Below are 19,079 nucleotides of genomic sequence, written 5' to 3'. Positions count from 1 at the left end.
ATTCAAAGAACGAACAAATTATACAGCGAAAAAAGAACATTTATATTATCAAAGAATATTACTGTAGCGTGAGTGTAAGCACTCAAAAAAAACTATAAGCTATAATCAGTGAGGTTGTCTGCAGTGTTTGATGAATTAATCTCTTACATCGCACATAGGTAGGCTACATCTGCACTTTGATGTTTCTGATGAGAGAATTCGATAAAGTGCATTGACCAAAACTTTTGCGTATCAGCGATGTTAATATTTAATAAAATCCCTTAAATAATAGAAATATTAAAGAAAAAATTATTGAACTAAAATCACAATAGCACAAATATATACAGGCTATTGGTTCGCATATAGGCTACATCTTCATTTGTATGTTAATCTATAAGAGTTTGGGCTGTTTATAGGATTTTGCCAAATTCCCACGGCTATGGGCGTAAATAAAGTTTATGGTGACCGAACATGGACTGCGGCCGAGGGATGTTTTGCCCGTTTTGTGCGGAGTTTCTGAAGGACGCGGACCAGACGGAAATACAGGGACGTCTCGACAGCCGGACAGTGTTAAGCTGCTCATGTGTTTGCCACAAAACGGGCAAAACATCCCTCGGCCGCAGTCCATGTTCGCTCACCATAAACTTTATTTACGCCATTTACTCCACAACCACAAGACGAATTTACCGCGCTCACCAACAACAACACCTTTCACCGCGTCACTTCCGGTGTGTGGTACATTCCCTTTCCGTGAAGAATCTGTCATTGTAAATTTGTTTCGGGACTGGTAAAAGTGTTTTGCGTCTTGTTAATTTGTTTTCTAAAATGTAATGTTTAAAGTTGTTTTCACACTTTGTAATGTTGTTTTGCACTTCCCGGCCACCGTAGTAACTCTATAGTATTAAAAAAAAAAAAATTATAGTATTTTTCCTAGTAAATCATAAGTAAGAGAAAGAAATAGTCAAACTCAGAAGGTTAAACTAGATATTATATTAAAGGGATGCTCCACCCTAAAATGAAAACGTTCTCATCGTTTACTCACCCTCTTGCCATCTCCAATGTATCTGACTGTCTTTTTTGGTAGACAAACAGATGTTTAAAAAAAAAAAAATCCATCTCATCCATTGAGTCATCAATTGGGGTTGTAGGCATTATTATCATGTTCATTTTGTGTGGTTTTTGAAACATTGACTTTTTAGGGTCCCATCCACTTCAGTTAACTCTGAGATGGAAAACATCTTGTTTTTCTCAGAAGAAAGTCAAATACATACATACAGCATGAGGGTGAGTAAATAAGAGAATTTTCTTTTTTGGGTGGAGTGTATTGGGTGTCAGTTTTCTTTTAATTTGTAGTAGAGTAAAAATCATTCATTAACAGGGTTATGCACTAAATGTTGAGAGATAGTGTTTTTGGTTGTTTGAAACTACCTGGTTTTTAATGCTTGATTAATTTTTTGTTAGGTAATACTTCCTTACCACAACCAAAATACTGAAGTCAGGTTCCTATGTATTTGCTCCTTTATTACCAACATAGGGAAATCATGTTTTGCTTACCACTGCTAAATAAAATGTAAAAAATTGGCTATTTCATCAGACGAACTATGAGGCCCGTGTGGGAGTACCTCATACATTCTATGCGCTCAGATCATCAAATGTTTGGATTGCTAAACTTTATAAAGAGACTGAGTGCAGAATTTATTTTTACAGGATTGATAGGTCAATACTGCACTGTAATACTGGTTGAGTTTGCCTTTGTATATAAATACTACAACGCATATTAGAGGTTTAGAACCTGATCCCAGGTTCAGATGTCACAGCAAATAAAAGACCTTCAAATGATTTTGTTACCAGAGCTCAACCTATACGTATGTTTACTGATTCATCACTAAGCACATTGCAGTGTTTACGTTTTGCATTAAGCACGGCGTTGTTTAGCAAAGCTTTATTCTGCTCAGTGCTAACAGACCGGTTTTATTCCAGGATGTGTTACATCACAAGTTTTACTGCACAAATAAGACTTTTTAAAGGTATATTAGTATTATCATGCCACCTTTTATAAGTGGTTTATAACAGGGTTATTATAGTGAACTAAAATTGAAACTAAGACCATTTTCTTCCTTCTTATTTTTTTTTTTTTTTTGTTTAAATTAAAATGAGCAAACTAGTTGAAATGGTTTAATTTAGTGTGTGTGTGTGTGTGTGTGTGTATACACAATACAAAAAATTACTAAAATAGAAACTGAAAATATGAAAGAAAACAAATCTGAGTCAAAGTCAAATACCATTTATCTCAAGGATACTAAAATGACAAAAATGAAATCCAGGGATTGTCTTTACCTCCTTGATCACAATGGAAATGCACCTGCTTTTCTATTTTGAATCTGCGTTGACGTTCTGTGACGTCCTCATCTCTGTTGTACCCACCTGTGGTCACACAGCTTTTTTTCAGTTCCTCCCCCCTGTGAACAGCAGTTCATCAACACGCACGACTCCACACCCTCAGAAGAGCAGGCTTCAGGCAAGTACACTGCTTTCTAGACTCGTCTAAATAATATGCATCAGTTGCTTTCTGCAGTATTCCATTTCTGTACTGTTCCTAGATCTGATGAATTTTTTATTAGATAATTTTTTCAGATGATTTAGGATTATCTTTGAAATAGCTTTTAAACCGGTGGCACCGCAACACATTTGTCTAGAAAAGTAAATTTGTGTTTTGTTTCTCAAATTCTCAAGCATATAGGGCACATTTTTTAATTGTAAATCATAGGAACACCTTACTTTAGAGTTTAATCTTCTAGACTAGTATTTTTTTTCCACCATTAACCACACTGTCAAATGCATTACACTGAATTTTTTTTCCATCCACAAAACAAGATGCCAGAGGCAATTTACAAGTAAAATGAGGGGGAAAAATATGAAAAACCAGTTCTCTGACCTCACATATATGCTTTCATTTCATATTGTTCTGTGGGCATTGGCAACTGCTCTATTATTTCCACCTCTTCTTCCTTTTCCTCTATTTATGCTCTGATGCTCTTTTGTGCAATAAAAGGTGTGGAAATTAGCATTGTGTTTCTCTGTGGTGGGGTGTGGGATGGGACCTGCCCTGCAGATGGGGAAGGGATTCTTCTTTTTCAGTCCAGATCAGGTTACACTGCGATCTCTGATTGTAATGGAGATATTAGATCATGGCAGACTCTTGTAGCTGTCTTTTTTAAAGTGATGCATTGTAAAACCTCTCTTTCTCTCTTCCGGTGTGTGGTCCATTCCCTTTCCGTGAAGAATCTGTCATTGTAAATTTGTTTTTCGGGACTGGTAAAAGTGTTTTGCGTCTTGTTAATTTCTTTTCTAAAATGTAAATTTGTTTCGTCCTTGGTAAAAGTGTTTTTCCCATGTAATTGTGTTTTATGATAGGTAAAAATGTCTTCCAAAATGTAAATTTGTCTCGAGCTTCGTAAAAGTGTTTCACACTTTGTAATGTTGTTTTGCTCTATAGTATTAAAAAATAAAAAATTAGAGTATTTTTCCTAGTAAATCATAAGTAAGAGAAAGAAATAGTCAAACTCAGAAGGTTAAACTAGATATTATATTAAAGGGATGCTCCACCCTAAAATTAAAACGTTCTCATCGTTTACTCACCCTCTTGCCATCTCCAATGTATCTGACTGTCTTTTTTGGTAGACAAACAGATGTTTAAAAAAATAAATTAAAAAAATCCATCTCATCCAAACCAACTCCGTTAACTAAATGTGCCTGTATTTAAACACATGCTTCTATAAATAAATACAAATCTCTTTATTTATTAGAAGTGTGTGTGTTTGTAGATTTAGCATTCTGATTTGTCTGGATTTTTTAATGTTTTCTCTCAGGTCAGTTCATGATGGCACATTCAGCTGTAAGTGTCCAGCCAGCCATGGTGGTGAGCACTACTAACACCCAGTGGAGCAGCGGAGTGTGTGACTGCTGTGAAGACATGGGCATCTGTAAGTGTGGGGTGAAGAGAGAAAGAGGAAAAGCAGCAAATATACACTCTCAGAAATAAAGGTACAAAAGCTGTCACTGGGGCGGTAGCTTTTCAAAAGGTACACTTTTGTACCTATTAGGTTCAAATATGTACACTATAAGTACTAATATGTACCTACAAACGTGTACCTTTTGAAAAGGTACTGCCCCAGTGACAGCTTTTGCACCTTTATTTCTGAGAGTGTAGTCTATGTTTGTATGTGTGAAGAAAGATAAGATTAAACTGTTTTTGAGGATGTGAGCCCTCTGTTTTCCTGTGCTAGGTTGCTGTGGTTGGTGGTGTCCATACTGCCTCATGTGTAAGACCAGTGAGGAATTTGGAGAGTGTCTCTGTCTCCCCCTGCTGGAGATATTCTTTGGTTGCATGTTGCATCCTATTACACTCACCATGAGGAGCAGTATGAGAGAGAGATTCCACATTAAGGTATATACAGCATCACTATAACGTTATAACAATTTAAAATAACTGTTTTCTATTGTAATATATTTTAAAGTGTAATTTATTCCTGTGATGCAAAGCAGAATTTTCAGCACCTTTCCTCCAGTCTTCAGTGTCACATGATCCTTCAGAAATCATTCTAATATGCTGATATGGTGCTCAAGAAACATTTCTTATTATTATCATTAGTGTTGAAAACAGCTGTGCTGCTTCATATTTTTGTGTAAACCCCAATACATACATTATCAGGATTCTTTGATGAACAGAAAGTTCAAAGTAACAGAATTTATTTTAAATGAAATTATTTGTATCAATGTAAAAGTCTTTTCACTTTTGATCAATTGAATGCATCATTGCTGAATATAAGTATTAATCCCACATTTTAGAACAGTAGTTTTAATTTAATTGAATTTAATTTGACAAACATTACCATAAAAGTAATTATAATAATAATAATAAAAATTAAAAAGTGGAATTCTAGTACAGTTTTCGATTTGTATAGGGACCTAGGTTAAAATACTAAATAAATATATATTTATGAACACAATTCAACTACCACACTGTGTTTGAATTGGAAAAATATTCTGGTGCTTACATAGAAACTCTGGTCTTTAAAATAAACACCGAATTCAACATTTACATTTGAGGTTCAAGTGTATTTAAGTTATACTGAAGAACAAAATATTAAAGTCTATTCAAGTAATGTTAACCACACACCTTATTTTGCCTCCCATTCTCTTCCGGTTTTAGAACTACAAACTAAATTCATTGGGGGTTTAGATGTTGCATGGCTCAACAATTGTCCCAAGTTTGAATGGCCAATGCTTCCCGGCCCTCCGCTTATTGACTACTCTGATTCGTGTTTTTTAGTTTGACTAGTGTTGATGTTCTTTTGTCTTTCATGAAGGGCTCGATACAGGATGACTGCTGTGCGGTGTTCTGCTGCACTGTGTGCGTCTGGTGTCAGATGGCGAGAGAGCTGAAGGCTCGGCGACACTCTCTAGTGGTCATTAACACTGCCGTTAACACGGTTCACCATCAGCCGCAAGCTTTTAACCAGCCAACTCAAGCCATCAATACGTCCTACCAGCCTCTGAACCCCATCAGTCCTGCCTACTGACGAGCTCAGTGCATATGCCTTCCTTTAACCTCAAGCTCCCCGAAGAGTAAAATCTGCTGTTTTATTGAAATTACATAGTGAAATCTGTCCATATGCCTAACTGTTTAATTATGCCAAATGTTTTTGTTTTGTTTTTTTAGCACTTTTTCTATAGACAAATGCCAAATGTAGTTATGAATATATATATATATATATATATATATATATATAGAATATATATATAGAAAGCAAAGATTGGGTGCACACCTATTTATATAAATAAATGGTATATTTCCTCATAAGACTGTTTATTTCTCATGTGTGCATCAACATTTTCAATATAACATGCTAAGAAACAGACGTGTGGATCTCCAGGGTTAAGGTGTGTGTGTGTGAGAGAGAGAGAGAGAGAGAGAGAGAGAGTGTAATTGGGCTGTTGTAGCTTGTCCAGTGTCAACACAGAACTCATGTGGAGAGTTTAATGAGACACTGAAATTAGTCATAGGGGAATCTGGAAGGGAAGACTAATATGCAGAAAACAACTGATAGGTAGCCAACATGTAATTATAGTAACAAGCAAATCCTCTCAGCCAGACATGGTGTTAAATAATAATAACACTCCCACTTATTTCTAGGAAAACTCTGCAAACAGTAAGATGATCCTTTTCAAATGGCTTTCCTCCAGCATTTACTAATTACTGTGAACTCATCTGGCAAAGAGCACGGATTTGAAAACATCGACCAGCAGCTGGTAGCCTATTAATGTTTCAAATTAAAGCCATTATGTTATATTTTTGGGTGAACTGTCCCTTTAAGGAAATATTTCATATCGTCCACTAGGGAGCGGTCATGTAATGCCAAGAAATTACGACCTGATTGCAATAGAACTTAAATTAAAATATGTAGTAGCATATCGGACTTCAACATTGCTATAAAAAGAACTGTACTATTTAACATTTTAAATAAATATTTTAAAATAAAATAATGAGAAAAAAAACTTTAATAATTTAATGTAAATTATAAAATTGAAACATACCAGGTAATAGGCATTGGCCACCAATATGCTTATTTCTCCTCTATAGCGTGCTATACTTTGCTGCGATTTTCAGGAATATTCATCATTCGTTTGAGAAAATAACTTTCGTCCCTGGGTGGGCTCGAACCACCAACCTTTCGGTTAACAGCCGAACGCGCTAACCGATTGCGCCACAGAGACAGATGCCGACGCACTTAATGAATACAGTAGTAGGACCTTTATAAAAAATAACTATGGTGTTACTACGGTATAAATGTAGCAACTTTTTTAAAAATAAATTGGTTATTAAATTAATTATGATTCTATAGATCACAATTAAAATGTAGTAGTTAAAATCCATGGTAATTTTCTACGTATATTATCTAAATATTCTTTATATTAGTCTTTTCTTGCTGTGAATTTCACATTGATCTCAGCATTTTCGTCACAGAATACTTATAGTAATATAAGAACAAATGCATTAAGGTTTTTTTCTGTACAAGAAAAATGTAACTATTTCAGTCTGCGTCTGAAACACTTGACTTGTGTCATTTGCGTCTTGTCGCTTTGTTTCTTTCGCAAATGTTGTTCTTTAATTCGAACAATACACGCTCTGGAGTAACTTCGTGTTGGTTTTAGAGTAAATACACCAGATTTACGATTAAATCCACGTTTTTGTCATTAGAATCGTGTTGTAACCACCAATCTATATATAATGACTATAATGCTCTAAAACTAAAAACCGTTAGCACAATATTGTTAGCATGTAGCCCGGCTAGCTCAGTCGGTAGAGCATGAGACTCTTAATCTCAGGGTCGTGGGTTCGAGCCCCACGTTGGGCGATACATTTTATATAGAAACCCTGGTGAAAGATTGGCTCTGGATAATCTGAAAAGAGGAAAAAAATATATAAATAAATATATATATATATATATGTTTGCAGGGCCTAAAACTAACTTTTTGCCACACCAGCCAATGATAAAACTGGTGATGTGATAAAATTTACCGGCCAAAACTTTTTTTTACCGGCCATGAAACTCTCTTTGCAAAAACAGGCAGTTATTACTTGTACAATGACTAAACATACACTATATTGCCAAAAGTATTGGGTCACCCCCTTGTAATGAACAGGTTTGAGTACTTTAGTAATTTCCATGAGTACAAATCTTAATGTTTAAGCATATAATGATATTCTAGGGAATTGTGTGCTTCTAATTTTAAAGCAAGTTTGGACAGGACCATTTTCTATTCTAATATGACGATGCCTCTGTGTATAAGGCGAGGTTCAAAAACAAATGATTGATTTAGTCTGTGTGGAAGAACTTGACTGGTCTGCAGAAAGCCAAGTCCTAATCCAAGCTGAACACCTCTGGTGTGACTTTAAATGCAGATCTTGAGCCAAAAACTCATCACCAAACACCAATGACTTGTAAATACACTATATTGGGACACCCCCTTCTTTAGAACAGAAAAAGGCACTTCCAAAACTGTGGCAACAAAGATGGAAACATAATTCATGTATTTAAAAACTGTATTTCTATCTCTGTTGCAACAGTTTTGGAAGTGTCTAAAATGACTGTACCCATATGTACAAGTCATTGGTGTTTGGTGATGAGTTTTTGGCTCAAGATCTGCATTTAAAGTCACACCAGAGGTGTTCAGCTTGGATTAGGACTTGGCTTTCTGCAGACCAGTCAAGTTCTTCCACACTGACTAAATCAATCATTTCTTTTTGAACCTTGCCTTATTTGCCAATTTTGACATAATTGTGTATCTGCACATTTTAGAGTGACCTTTTATTGTGGCCAGCCTAAGACACACCTGTGCAATAATCATGCTGTCTAATCAGCATCTTGATATGCCACACCTGTGAGGTGGATGGAGTATCTCGGCAAAGGAGAAGTGCTCACTAACACATATTTAGACAGATTTGTGAACAATATTTGAGAGAAATAGACCTTTTGTGTACATAGAAAAAGTCTTAGATCTTTGAGTTCAGCTCATGAAAAGTGTGGCATTAAATAAACACGTGACCCTTACAAATCATGTATTTTGTTGCTTGTGAAAATTATTTAATGCATTTTTTCAAGTATAGGAATGATAGCAATGACAGAGCACAGATGTACAAAAACTAGAGCATGTTACGAAGAAAAGAAAGAAAGTGTAATTCTTAGGGTAGCCTTATTTGTATTTGCTGCTAGCTGCAGAGATGTGTCTAAAGAGAATAAACACGATGATTAGAAAATGGTGTGGTTTGTGTGTAAGAGATAGAGAGCAGTTTAGTATTTGCATACCTATTTGTGATCCTAATGTTATAATGCCATTGTAAAAATTTAGTTGTGGTTATGTTATGGTAATTTTGTTATTACGTAAAATACGTTTACGTTTTACGTAAAAATGATGATCCCGCACACTATCAGTCCATGCTAAATATAAAAATTTATTACAAAAAGCGACGTTTTGGTCCACTGAAATGGGCATGAGCTTTGGACCTTGAGCGATAGGCTATTATGTTGCGAGTGGCTAAAATATGCAATTATCTGTTTCATTCATTTGACAGTACACTAGAAATTTAAGAGAGTGCTTTTGTTTTAATAATTTACTGAACGTGAGCCGGTTCAGATGTGACTGTCTGTGGAGGCTTTTAAAAGATTTTTTATTTATAGAATGAGCTTCTGCCCTCTGAGCAGAAAATGACTGCTGATTGGTGGCCTGCTGTGTGCCTGATGTCAAATGGCAAGAGAGCTGAAGTGTCAGAATGGTGCACTATTTGAACTAAGGCTATATGTGACAAATGTCAGAAGCTATTACAAGAAACCAAAACCAAACAAAACCTGCCAGCCTCAGAAATCCAAAAACACTTCCCAGCAGAAATAATTTTAGCTGCAAGTCTTTAAAATCAGTGTTACAACCAAAACTTTTCAAACTATTCAAGTGTAAATGTTCCATGACTAAATGTCTAAAGGCCTACACAGAACAGTTTTTCTTTTTGCATTGTATTTGATCATGTCTTGTCACGAAACATGTAGACTAAAGTCAAGTATTGTTCAGTAATGTTTTTTTTTGGTATATTCTACTGCTTTTTTTTATTTATCTACTTTTTTTTTCTTTTGGGCTTATCAAAAGAAGTTTATGTCATGTGTGCAAATATCTTATATTTGTTCAGTTGGCTTAGCTTTATTGACTTTTGAAATACAGCCTGTCGTTGTGAGTTTCAAGGTGTTGAAACTTCACACTTCAAATTCCTGTTTTTAATATTCAATAATTGTTAAAACACTAAAAGCTTTTTCTCAATTGAATTTACTTCTTCACCTTTGCTCTTCTATGCTGAGGTGGAGATGAAAGAAAATACTCGAAGAAAATGCATCCCTCATTTACAAAAAAAGATCTCTGTTCTTCTTCTCCATTTTCATGAATGTGATGATGTGTATATAGTCAAACTCTCCTGAAATCCAAAGCAGATATAGAATGACAGGCTAAAATACATGCCTTGACTTTTGATTTTGAAGAGCACTTCTCTTTATCCCCTTCGTGCCCCACATTTTGCATCCAGTCCATTTTGCATCCTCCATGTTAATATAGTTCACTATTTTCAAAGTGCAATAGTTTATTGAATACATTTAACATGCAACATACTTAAAAATAAGATCTAGTGCATTTCATTTGAGTTCATTGGTCTATCATTTCAAACATTTCTCAGCAGTTTAGAACTGTGAATGTCCAAAAATCTTCTCACATCACTGTTTACTGAATGTGTTCTTTCAGATAGCTCTCTGACTTCCTGTCAATTCCACATAGTTCCGCATCTCACCAAACCTCCCAGTAACTAGAGTTCATCAAAAGTCAGCAAATGCAACCAGTCTGTACATGCAACTGTAAGCAACAATCTGAGTGTGATGATGCTGAGACTTCAGTGTCAATCAATATTGTTCTAGGAAATCAGTCAGTCTTAGTGCAGCATTTTAAACATCACAATAACACATGAATGGTGCAATATTAATACTTTATGATTTTTACATTGTAAATCCATTAAAATAATCACTATTGAAATAAAGAATCATATAATTACATATAATCTAATGTGGGAGGAACTTTTGCTTAACAAGCTTCGGCTGAAGTTAATATAATTTTATTTTAATAATACATAAAGATATGTATCAAAAAGATGAATACTGCCACTCCTGGTGAGTTACATCAGACTTTGGGTCTTGTCTCTTCACCACTGACATGATTTACTGTAAACCATTTGCTATCTGCCATGTAACTGATGCTTATCGGCGCTCCTGTTGTTTGTAACGACAAGGACCGGAGGTGAATTTACACTTAAAGTACAAAAGGATGGTGATCTCCCGGTGATTTTCAGTTCCTGGGTCACCTGGGATTAACCTTTCTTAAGATCCTTGAACTTACCAAAGAAATAAAATATCCATGGTGACATTGACATAATTGCATGTTTGCCAAATGAGACATTTACATTTAGCTTTCTGGAGATCAGTAACTAATCATGATCTACCAGCAGAAAAAAATAAAAGTTTGAAACAGTTGAGATTACAAACAAATATCCACTTTTCAGACCCATATGTATTGTAAATGACACAAACACTAAGAAATATACCGTACAGTCCTTATTTAAACAGCTCACGTTTACTTATTCATGTTTCTTAAACATAAAAAGGTTAAAACAGGGTCTTTCAAACCTTTTGGTGCCAAGGATGCACAGATTCTTGATGCCCTTTTGTGGGACCCCTTTTCTAAAATACAAAGGCAGCTATATAGAAATTCATTTGTAATGTGTGAGAAAAAAAAAAGTGTGAACACATTCATCCATCCGGCCTGACTCAGTGTCTCAGGTTGCAGACGGGGAAAACACCCTAGACAGATGGCCAGTCCATCACAGAAAGAAAACACATTGTTTCTTAACTTTTATATAGTCATTGTACTGAAGCAAATTATTCATTATTAAAATATTATCTGGAAAATATTATGTTGTATTAAACAGACCATGTATTTTGGTTTTTGTACAGCATAAACTTGAAAACAAACATTTTCAAATCATGTTTTACCTGTGAAAAACCAATCTGGACAGTAAATATGTAGAAAATTTGTATTTATTTAATTATATTACATATCATGAAAGTATATGAATAACCCTTCAATCATAGTAATTTCACATTTTTCAAAAGCGTATGATTCACATTTTATCAAGTAACAGTCAATACAAAACAATACAATGCAATAGAAAACATTATATATAAAAACATTGGCCAAAAGCACTTATGCAATGAACACATACAATAATGAAGAGAAAAAAAGCACCTTTTGAGCAAATGTGTGACAATAATTCCAGTAAAATTAAAATATGTTATAAAATATCTGTACAAGAAGAGAAACACAAAGACACAGTAGGCAACAAAACCGGTTCAGTGGCATTCCAGAAGAAATCATAACAATGTTTCTAAGCTCACTTGCAGCATAGTTTTAGGTCTCATTCTGTTATAATTACAAGATGTGCTGAGTGCTTTCATAACACACAGTATCAATAATAATAATAACTAAATGCAGATTCGGAGTAGTCAATGTCCAAAAAATATCTATACTAAAACAACTGTCTCATCTGACTCCAGTGGCTCTTGGCTTGCAGGTGCTCCATTCTCAAAGTTTCTCCATGGTATGCCGGTATCCATAACAGGTGGTTTGCATGGCACATCTATGCCCAATTCCTGTGAAGGGGGTGCATTGCATGTTTCAAATAGGACCTCAAATTTATGCTCGGAATCTCCTGGTTCCTGCCAAATCAGCAATTCATATCTTCCAAAGCGACAGAGCACCTTATCATCAAGCTCAGCTCTTTCCAGGTATCTCAGTTCAGACCCACCAACCATGAGCTTGACCTTCTGGCTCATGTTCTGGATCATGAAGCTCAAGAACGGGCTGCCAGCTTTCTTATACGCTTGTATGGAGAGCTGCTTTCTGGAGACAGAGGTGTCGTTTAGGGCAAAAATGCAGGTCTGCCCATCACGGCCAAGCCTTAGTGGATCTTCAGCATCCATTTTGTATGGCTGATTTAGGGGCAGGTTGTGGAAGAGTGGACGGCTGGCTTGGTTAGGGTGGAAGAGATGGATATGAAGACAAGTAAGCAGTTCTTCAGTCTCGAGTTTGCTATTGTCATTCATTCTGTGAAAATATAGGTAGGCCTACGCAACTTCTGTGGGGTTGAATTAACTTGTTTACAGTTAAACCTAAGGAAAAACAAAAAGAAACAACCCGTTAAGTGTTAGTAGCCTTCACTGAACAGATGTATATTGCAGCAAAACGTATTATTCTGAATGAAAGTGAGAATGCACAGATACATAGCGAAGAACTTTACGCTAAAGTAGAAACACACGTACTAAATAAGCGTCGTACCAGTTTAACAAAACTAAACAGTAGCTTACCTTCAGAAACTGTTTGCAACGATCAGCAACTAACGGACTGCTGTTCTGAAGCGGAGATCGCTATGAGCTCAACAAACAAAGAGGGAATTGCATCAGAAGCTCTGGAGTCCACCCCTTCCAGCTCGGGACATGTGACTCTCAAAAACCCCAGAGTTGCGCAACTGACTTCTTTGCTTTTGCTTTTTGTTTAATGTTATATTTAAAAACTATTATTTGTCCTATATTTGCCCTGGAGATTCCAGACACGCTTTAATCTCGTTTTGATGAAAAAGAAAAACCCTTTGTTGCGTAGTTGAATGTTAAAACTTAAAGCACGTCTTTGTCTAGTGACATCGTTTTAATGACCAGATAGAAGAGGTGTAAAACATGACTGAGAACATGTTTACGGTCATCATTTACAATGTCTTATCAGTCACTCCCCAAAAACGTCTTGACAAAACTGTATAACCACAGGGGAAGGGAAGTGGATGAGAAATCAATTGCATATCAGTTTCGTCATCATATAGCAAAATAGCAACCTTTTAACGTAATCTATAATCTTTCCGGGAAGCAGACACAAACGCGCAAGAATGCGCATAGGCCTATTTCACATTTATCTTTGTTCAGCTTTCAATGCTTTATCTAAAACTTTAAAACTATAAATAAGCCCTACATACATTCTTATGAATCAAAGTTTAAACACTTTCCTGCTAAAAAAAAAAACAATAGAAGCCCAATAGAAACCAACACAGAAATTCCAATGGTTTCCATTAAAATACCATTATAAACCATTAGCTTTTTCCAGTAAAACCATTACAAAATTCCTTTTTGTAGTGTGTTTTGGGCATTTTTCCAATAGGATTTAACATCCCACCAAAAGAATCCATCACATACCAGAAGACACCATTATAGTTTCCATTAAAACCAATTCAGTTCCCATTATAACCATTAAAATCATTACATGTTCTGTTGTGTTTTGGACAGGGTTCTATTGTTTTTTTCAGCAGGGTTAAGTGAAAACGGATATCAAATCTAAACAGGCAAAACAATTAAACATCAGCGTTTATGCTCTATTTGCTAGGGACAGATCTCAATAATCTTGTGTTGTAACTTGTGCGTTACCGCAACCTACTGGCAGAATGAACCAGAGACAGCTACTGTGCTAAAAACATCTATATTGTGTTATATATAGCCTATTCGCACATCTTTTCTGTCTGATTAAATTCCATTTATAGCTGTAGTAATAGTGATTTAAAAGCCCAAGTGACATGCAGACTTTGTTTTGTGGAAAACACTAGAAGCAGAAAGACTTGTTTGGGAGAGTAAAGTCCAGCAGAGTAAAGTTTCTTGTGGTTGGCAGCTAAAAGAATTATGAGATTTTCTTGTTATTTCTGATTTCATTAGAATTCCCAAACTCTCTTTTCTTCCACACAACTCATACCAAAACATAAACTTGATTCTTCACTGTTAGATGTGTTGATAAATGTTTAGGCTACCCAAGAAGTTGATACTACTTTCCAATAATGCTATCAATTTCGATGCATTTCTTTTTCATTATTGATTTAGCTTCTGCTGCTACGCAATATTTAAATCTCGATTTCATCCCTTGTAACTGTCTGCTTCCACATTCCTCCTCGACTCCTATGGCGCACAAAAGTAAATCACTGTAAATTTACTTTTCATCCATCCATTCAGTACAGTTTCTTTTTTATTATTAATTAATGCCAAGGTACCAAAAATATAAGTACAGAAAATATTCAGAACAGTTTCTTTTTAACGCTCCACAATCTTGTCACGTTCAACGTGATCCACATGCTTGTGTTTGATTGGTTTATTCAACATTGTGGGCGGGACTGAGGAAGTATATTATTGAATGACCCACCCTCTTCCTCATTGTGGTGAGAAACAGGCGGTGAGTATTGTTTTTTTAGTACTTTGACCTTTATAGCGCCAGTACTAAAATAAAGGTTTAGCACGCGACATTAAAGCACTTTTGATATAAGCAGCTTTCATATGGTATGTAAAAACTCTGTTAATCGGCTACATTTAAAAGTAGTACATACATCGTGTTTATCTCGGCGCGCAACGGTTGTTCGGCTAAGCTAACGTTGTTAGCTTATTCAAATCTAGCAACAGAAACTGAGTTTTCTCTAAAGGCGACGGGCCCGTGAATCGACGATTCCTTGCTATATTCCTGTTCGAACATTTACGAACATAAACGCTTTAAAGAATATGCCGTGAATAAACTTGAGTGTTTGTGGAGGTTTATAGTCCGCTGCAATTGAGTAACCACACGAGGCCGTGTCGTATGTAAGAACGCGTGAGGAGAAATGTTGATTCTTGCTACGAAACTTTATTGATTAAGTTCTGCTTGGCGTAATAACGTTGTATTTTGTCGTATTTGCGTGTATGTAGGGGGAAATACAATTTTGAAGTATTTACATAAACTGGTTTGACTTGATTGGCTTCTCAGGAAGTTCACTGTGTAAGCTTTCGATTTCAGTTTAGGACCAGGCGTGGTTTCGTGTTCTCATTCTTATGCGTTGATTTGCAACAAGACATTACAATAACCATAATAAATTTTGTATTGATGGCAACTCATTGTAGTGTATCCCATCACAGTGTGTTTCAGGCTTTGCATAACACATTAGCAAAGATGGTGAAGATCTTCATTGGGAACCTGCCTCCACAGGCAGAAGCAGAAGAAATAAAGTCTCTGTTTACTCAATATGGAGCGGTCACTGAGTGTGCCATTATCAAGAACTTTGCCTTCGTCCACATGGATGATCGCAAAAGTGCGACAAAGGCAATCCGAAACCTTCATTTATACAAGCTGCATGGAACGCCCATCAACGTCGAAGCGAGTCGGGGCAAAAACCAGGGCCCGGTGAAGCTTCATGTTGCCAATGTGGAGAAAGGAGTAGACGAAGAGCTCAGAGCGCTGTTTGAAGAGTACGGCACAGTTACTGAATGCGCAATTGTTAAGAACTTTGCCTTCGTACACATGAGCAATTCCGATGAGGCCATGGATGCCATCAAGGGGTTGGACAATGCTGAATTCCAAGGTAAAAAAATCTAGTCTGGTCACTCCCTTGCATAACCTTTTGCATGTTTATCACATTTGCTAATATGAATTTTTTTTGCACTTGCAGGCAAACGAATTCATGTGCAGATTTCAAAGAGTCGACCAAGAGGCGAGGAGGAAGGCTACGGCCCCCCAGACAGTGGATACTGGCCACCCCGTTTCCCTGGTGACCGGCCTGAGCCCCCTGGTTATCCTAGGGGTCGCTTCGGGTATCCCCCTGGTCCCCCACCTCCACCACCACCCATGCCCCCCAGACGTCCCCCATACCCAGAGCGTGCAGCGCCGGCATACGAGCGCGAACGCGGTGTGGTCGACTATTACGAGAAGTACCGTGCTCGCCCTTACGGCGCCGCCTCATATGAGGACCGGCGTCCGGGTGCCATCCCCCCTCCCCCTCCGCCCCCGTCATCCGGCATTATGAGAGAGCGATTGGCTGGCAACGGCCTCGACCCCTATGAGCGACGCCCCCTTCCACCCCCGCCATCCTCGTACTACGCACGAGACCGCAGTCCCATCAGACGTGCTCCTCCTACCCCTCAGACACCCGCCGGGAATGGTTACTCATTCGAGCGATCTCGTCTCTCCCCTCTCTCCATGTCTCGGACCCCGATGTACAACATGCCTCGGGCCAGAGACCCCTATGCTGACAGGGCAGCGCCGCCTCCACCACCTGCGCGCTACTCGTATTAAAGTGCACCACTGCGCTTTTGTAATCCAAGGTGAGAATAGGTCCCGCAAGCCAAATAATATAGAACCCAGAATGTACGTACTTACGCTGTTCTGCGTGTGTAATTGATGCGCAAGTAGCAGTAACGTAAACTTTGTATCAAAGTGCCTGGGTCAAATTTTTAATGGCCTTATGGTCTTTTACAAAGCACTGCTCGAGGAACGCTGAACTTCGTATCGAAGTGTTTAGATGGTAAATTCTGCTGGTAAATTAAACATTCACTTCGCATAAATCAAACAGACTTCATACAAATCTTTATTTTAACTTAGCTTGTCGATTCAGTAATCCCAGATGGCACTGCAGCCGTTTGACTCATGTGGTTTGCTCTCTTTCCAGGTGTAAATTATTCAACAAGATCGTCGTCGTTGTCTCCAGGTGCACGTGCCGCGATACGTCTTTGTCTGCCAGAGCGCGTTTCGTTCGCCTGCGCACCATAGTGGAAGAGTTCTGTTGCGGACTGCACATTCTATAAAACTATCGCTTTTACACGTATAAAATCGTCCTCATGCTAAATTGTCAACTCTGCTTCATTTTATTTTATTTTTTTGCCTTGTTTTTATTGTTTAACATTTGATAGGTGAGAGAGGCACTAAGCCAGAGCACGTCAATTAGGTTAACTTGGTGGTTTGTTAAAGACAATGAAAGGAACACACACAAAAATTCTTCTTTCAAAGAACACTTCAATGTATCTCACTGTACATTTTTACCTTTAAAATCTGGAATGAGCTTATCGTTTGTTATTAAACCACTGTAACAAGCGCTATTCCATAACTTTGATTTTGAACCAAAAAGTCATTTGTGTAAAGCTTTTTTTTTTTCTCTCTCTTTTCCCCTCTCTAAGCTATTTGTTAAAGTGCGGCATGCAAGTAAGAATACAATCTCCGCAGCAATAAAACCTTTCCGTCTACTGGCTTTATTGAAATTGTGCTGTAGTGTGGATTTTAATTGCAGAGTATCGAAGTTAAAGGACTTTGTATCATTTTCTTTCATAGGAACACTTGAAAGTTTTAATAAAAAGACTGGAACTTGGTCCGTCGTTTTGCTTTTCTTGCTAACCTTTTAAACTCAACATGCCTAAATAGGCATAAAAGTAACTATATATTCTAGACATATGTTCGAAATTAAAACCCATAACATCATGCTTCCTAGTTTAAGAGTATCACGGAGAATGGAACTGCTTCTGCGGCGAAATGAAAGCGATTACCATCACTTCGTCTTCAAGGCTATTCTTTTGGCCTAAACATTGGCGTCTCAATATTCCTGGTCTGTGTCCAAATAATCCTATCATTCTGATTCATTAAGTGGGTAGACTTCCCAGTGTTTTCTTAAACAATCAGTGGGCCTTTTTAAGTTTGATTATGCCAGGTAAGTTACTTGATGCATTTAGTTTCTTTACCACTCAGCATGCCTTTCACTACTTAATTGTTTCAAGGTATAGCTTTAGTACACAGACTGCATATGTGTCTCAGTGACATGTATTTGGGTCCAAATGTTTTACTCATGCAAGTGATGATATACTTTAGGATGAACTCATGCCTGAGGGTAAGTTTTAGGTTAACTTATGCATTTTCACTCCTCTGTTAATTGTGTATTTATTTTACAATAAAATGTGTAGTTATGGCTGTTCATTCATTTGCCTATGGGACACCAAATGCATGTGCCTCTTCTGGCAATGATCTCAGCATAACAATTATTATTTTCCATTTAAGGCGAATGCACTTTCAATAAACCAATAAAGCTTTTTCCCCCCTGCCCAAACTGTCTTGGTCGTTATTTTTAAGAATATGGCAGTTGTGTATTAAGGTGTATGTGTGCATGTGTACAATGTATGTATACAAGTAAAACTTTTAACACAAGTGTGTGTGTGTGTATACTTACAATGATTTATATATATATATATATATATATATATATAAATAAACAGTAATTATAAAAAAATGGTTTAAAAACGCATTTAAATTTCTTAACCTTTATAGTAGAGGGCTAAACTGCCAAACGTGTTACAACATTTGACTGTGAAAGTATTTGAAAAACAGTTACTTTACATTTAAAGCAACTAAGCTATTTTAACACCTAGATCACTAATTCCCGGCCTTACATAAAAATGGTCCTTTTCACATTATTGAATTTTCAAGATTACAAAATTTAACACGTTCTCAAGATATTTTGCCATTTTGTGAGGGCAAACAGAAACATAGCATCAACTTAATCGGGAAAAAAACAGGAAAAAATTAAAAGGCATCACAGACACAAGTTAAAAGTGCATTTAACAGAAATACGGTTCTTGGGGCTTTTTTGA

The 19,079-nt window shown here is 36.8% G+C and overlaps 3 protein-coding genes and 2 non-coding genes across 6 annotated transcripts; 3 read left to right on the top strand and 2 right to left on the bottom strand.

Moving 5' to 3' along the window:
* Positions 1-2,387: 2,387 nt before the first annotated feature.
* Positions 2,388-5,836, top strand: LOC131543790 (cornifelin homolog). The gene is made up of 4 exons (XM_058781575.1): positions 2,388-2,497; positions 3,849-3,962; positions 4,266-4,426; positions 5,349-5,836. The coding sequence occupies exons 2-4, from the start codon at positions 3,857-3,859 to the stop codon at positions 5,559-5,561; spliced, it is 480 nt and encodes a 159-aa protein (XP_058637558.1). The 5' UTR covers positions 2,388-2,497; positions 3,849-3,856; the 3' UTR covers positions 5,562-5,836.
* An 846-nt stretch (positions 5,837-6,682) lies between these two features.
* On the bottom strand, positions 6,683-6,756 carry trnan-guu (transfer RNA asparagine (anticodon GUU)). The gene has a single exon. It is a non-coding gene; the product is annotated as a tRNA-Asn (tRNA).
* Positions 6,757-7,324: 568 nt separating this feature from the next.
* On the top strand, positions 7,325-7,397 carry trnak-cuu (transfer RNA lysine (anticodon CUU)). The gene has a single exon. It is a non-coding gene; the product is annotated as a tRNA-Lys (tRNA).
* A 4,255-nt stretch (positions 7,398-11,652) lies between these two features.
* On the bottom strand, positions 11,653-13,146 carry tifa (TRAF interacting protein with forkhead associated domain). The gene is made up of 2 exons (XM_058782480.1): positions 12,990-13,146; positions 11,653-12,794 (listed from the first exon to the last, which is right to left on the bottom strand). The coding sequence occupies exon 2, from the start codon at positions 12,726-12,728 to the stop codon at positions 12,147-12,149; it is 582 nt and encodes a 193-aa protein (XP_058638463.1). The 5' UTR covers positions 12,729-12,794; positions 12,990-13,146; the 3' UTR covers positions 11,653-12,146.
* Positions 13,147-14,761: 1,615 nt separating this feature from the next.
* On the top strand, positions 14,762-17,809 carry rbm4.3 (RNA binding motif protein 4.3). Of its 2 annotated transcripts, none has more exons than XM_058783214.1 (4): positions 14,762-14,880; positions 15,591-16,033; positions 16,121-16,772; positions 17,117-17,809. In XM_058783214.1, exons 2-3 carry the CDS (start codon positions 15,625-15,627, stop codon positions 16,741-16,743), a joined length of 1,032 nt encoding a protein of 343 aa, XP_058639197.1. In that variant the 5' UTR covers positions 14,762-14,880; positions 15,591-15,624; the 3' UTR covers positions 16,744-16,772; positions 17,117-17,809. The 2 variants fall into 2 exon arrangements, with proteins under 2 accessions (XP_058639197.1, XP_058639198.1); XM_058783215.1 differs by lacking the exon at positions 14,762-14,880 and adding an exon at positions 14,903-14,984.
* The last annotated feature ends 1,270 nt before the right edge of the window (positions 17,810-19,079 follow it).

The sequence above is a fragment of the Onychostoma macrolepis genome, chromosome 07 (genome assembly GCF_012432095.1).
Source record: "Onychostoma macrolepis isolate SWU-2019 chromosome 07, ASM1243209v1, whole genome shotgun sequence".
NCBI classification, from domain to species: Eukaryota; Metazoa; Chordata; class Actinopteri; order Cypriniformes; family Cyprinidae; genus Onychostoma; species Onychostoma macrolepis.
Note: the sequence above shows the minus strand (reverse complement) of the source record. Positions and strands in the feature narration are given on the sequence as shown.

Coding starts and splice junctions, on each gene's coding strand:
- tifa (XM_058782480.1), bottom strand. CDS start 12,728: ATGAATGACAATAGCAAACTCGAGACTGAAGAACTGCTTACTTGTCTT.
- rbm4.3 (XM_058783214.1), top strand. CDS start 15,625: ATGGTGAAGATCTTCATTGGGAACCTGCCTCCACAGGCAGAAGCAGAA. Junction 16,034..16,120: donor GGACAATGCTGAATTCCAAG/GTAAAAAAATCT, acceptor TTGCACTTGCAG/GCAAACGAATTCATGTGCAG.
- LOC131543790 (XM_058781575.1), top strand. CDS start 3,857: ATGATGGCACATTCAGCTGTAAGTGTCCAGCCAGCCATGGTGGTGAGC. Junction 3,963..4,265: donor CTGTGAAGACATGGGCATCT/GTAAGTGTGGGG, acceptor TTCCTGTGCTAG/GTTGCTGTGGTTGGTGGTGT. Junction 4,427..5,348: donor GAGAGAGATTCCACATTAAG/GTATATACAGCA, acceptor TCTTTCATGAAG/GGCTCGATACAGGATGACTG.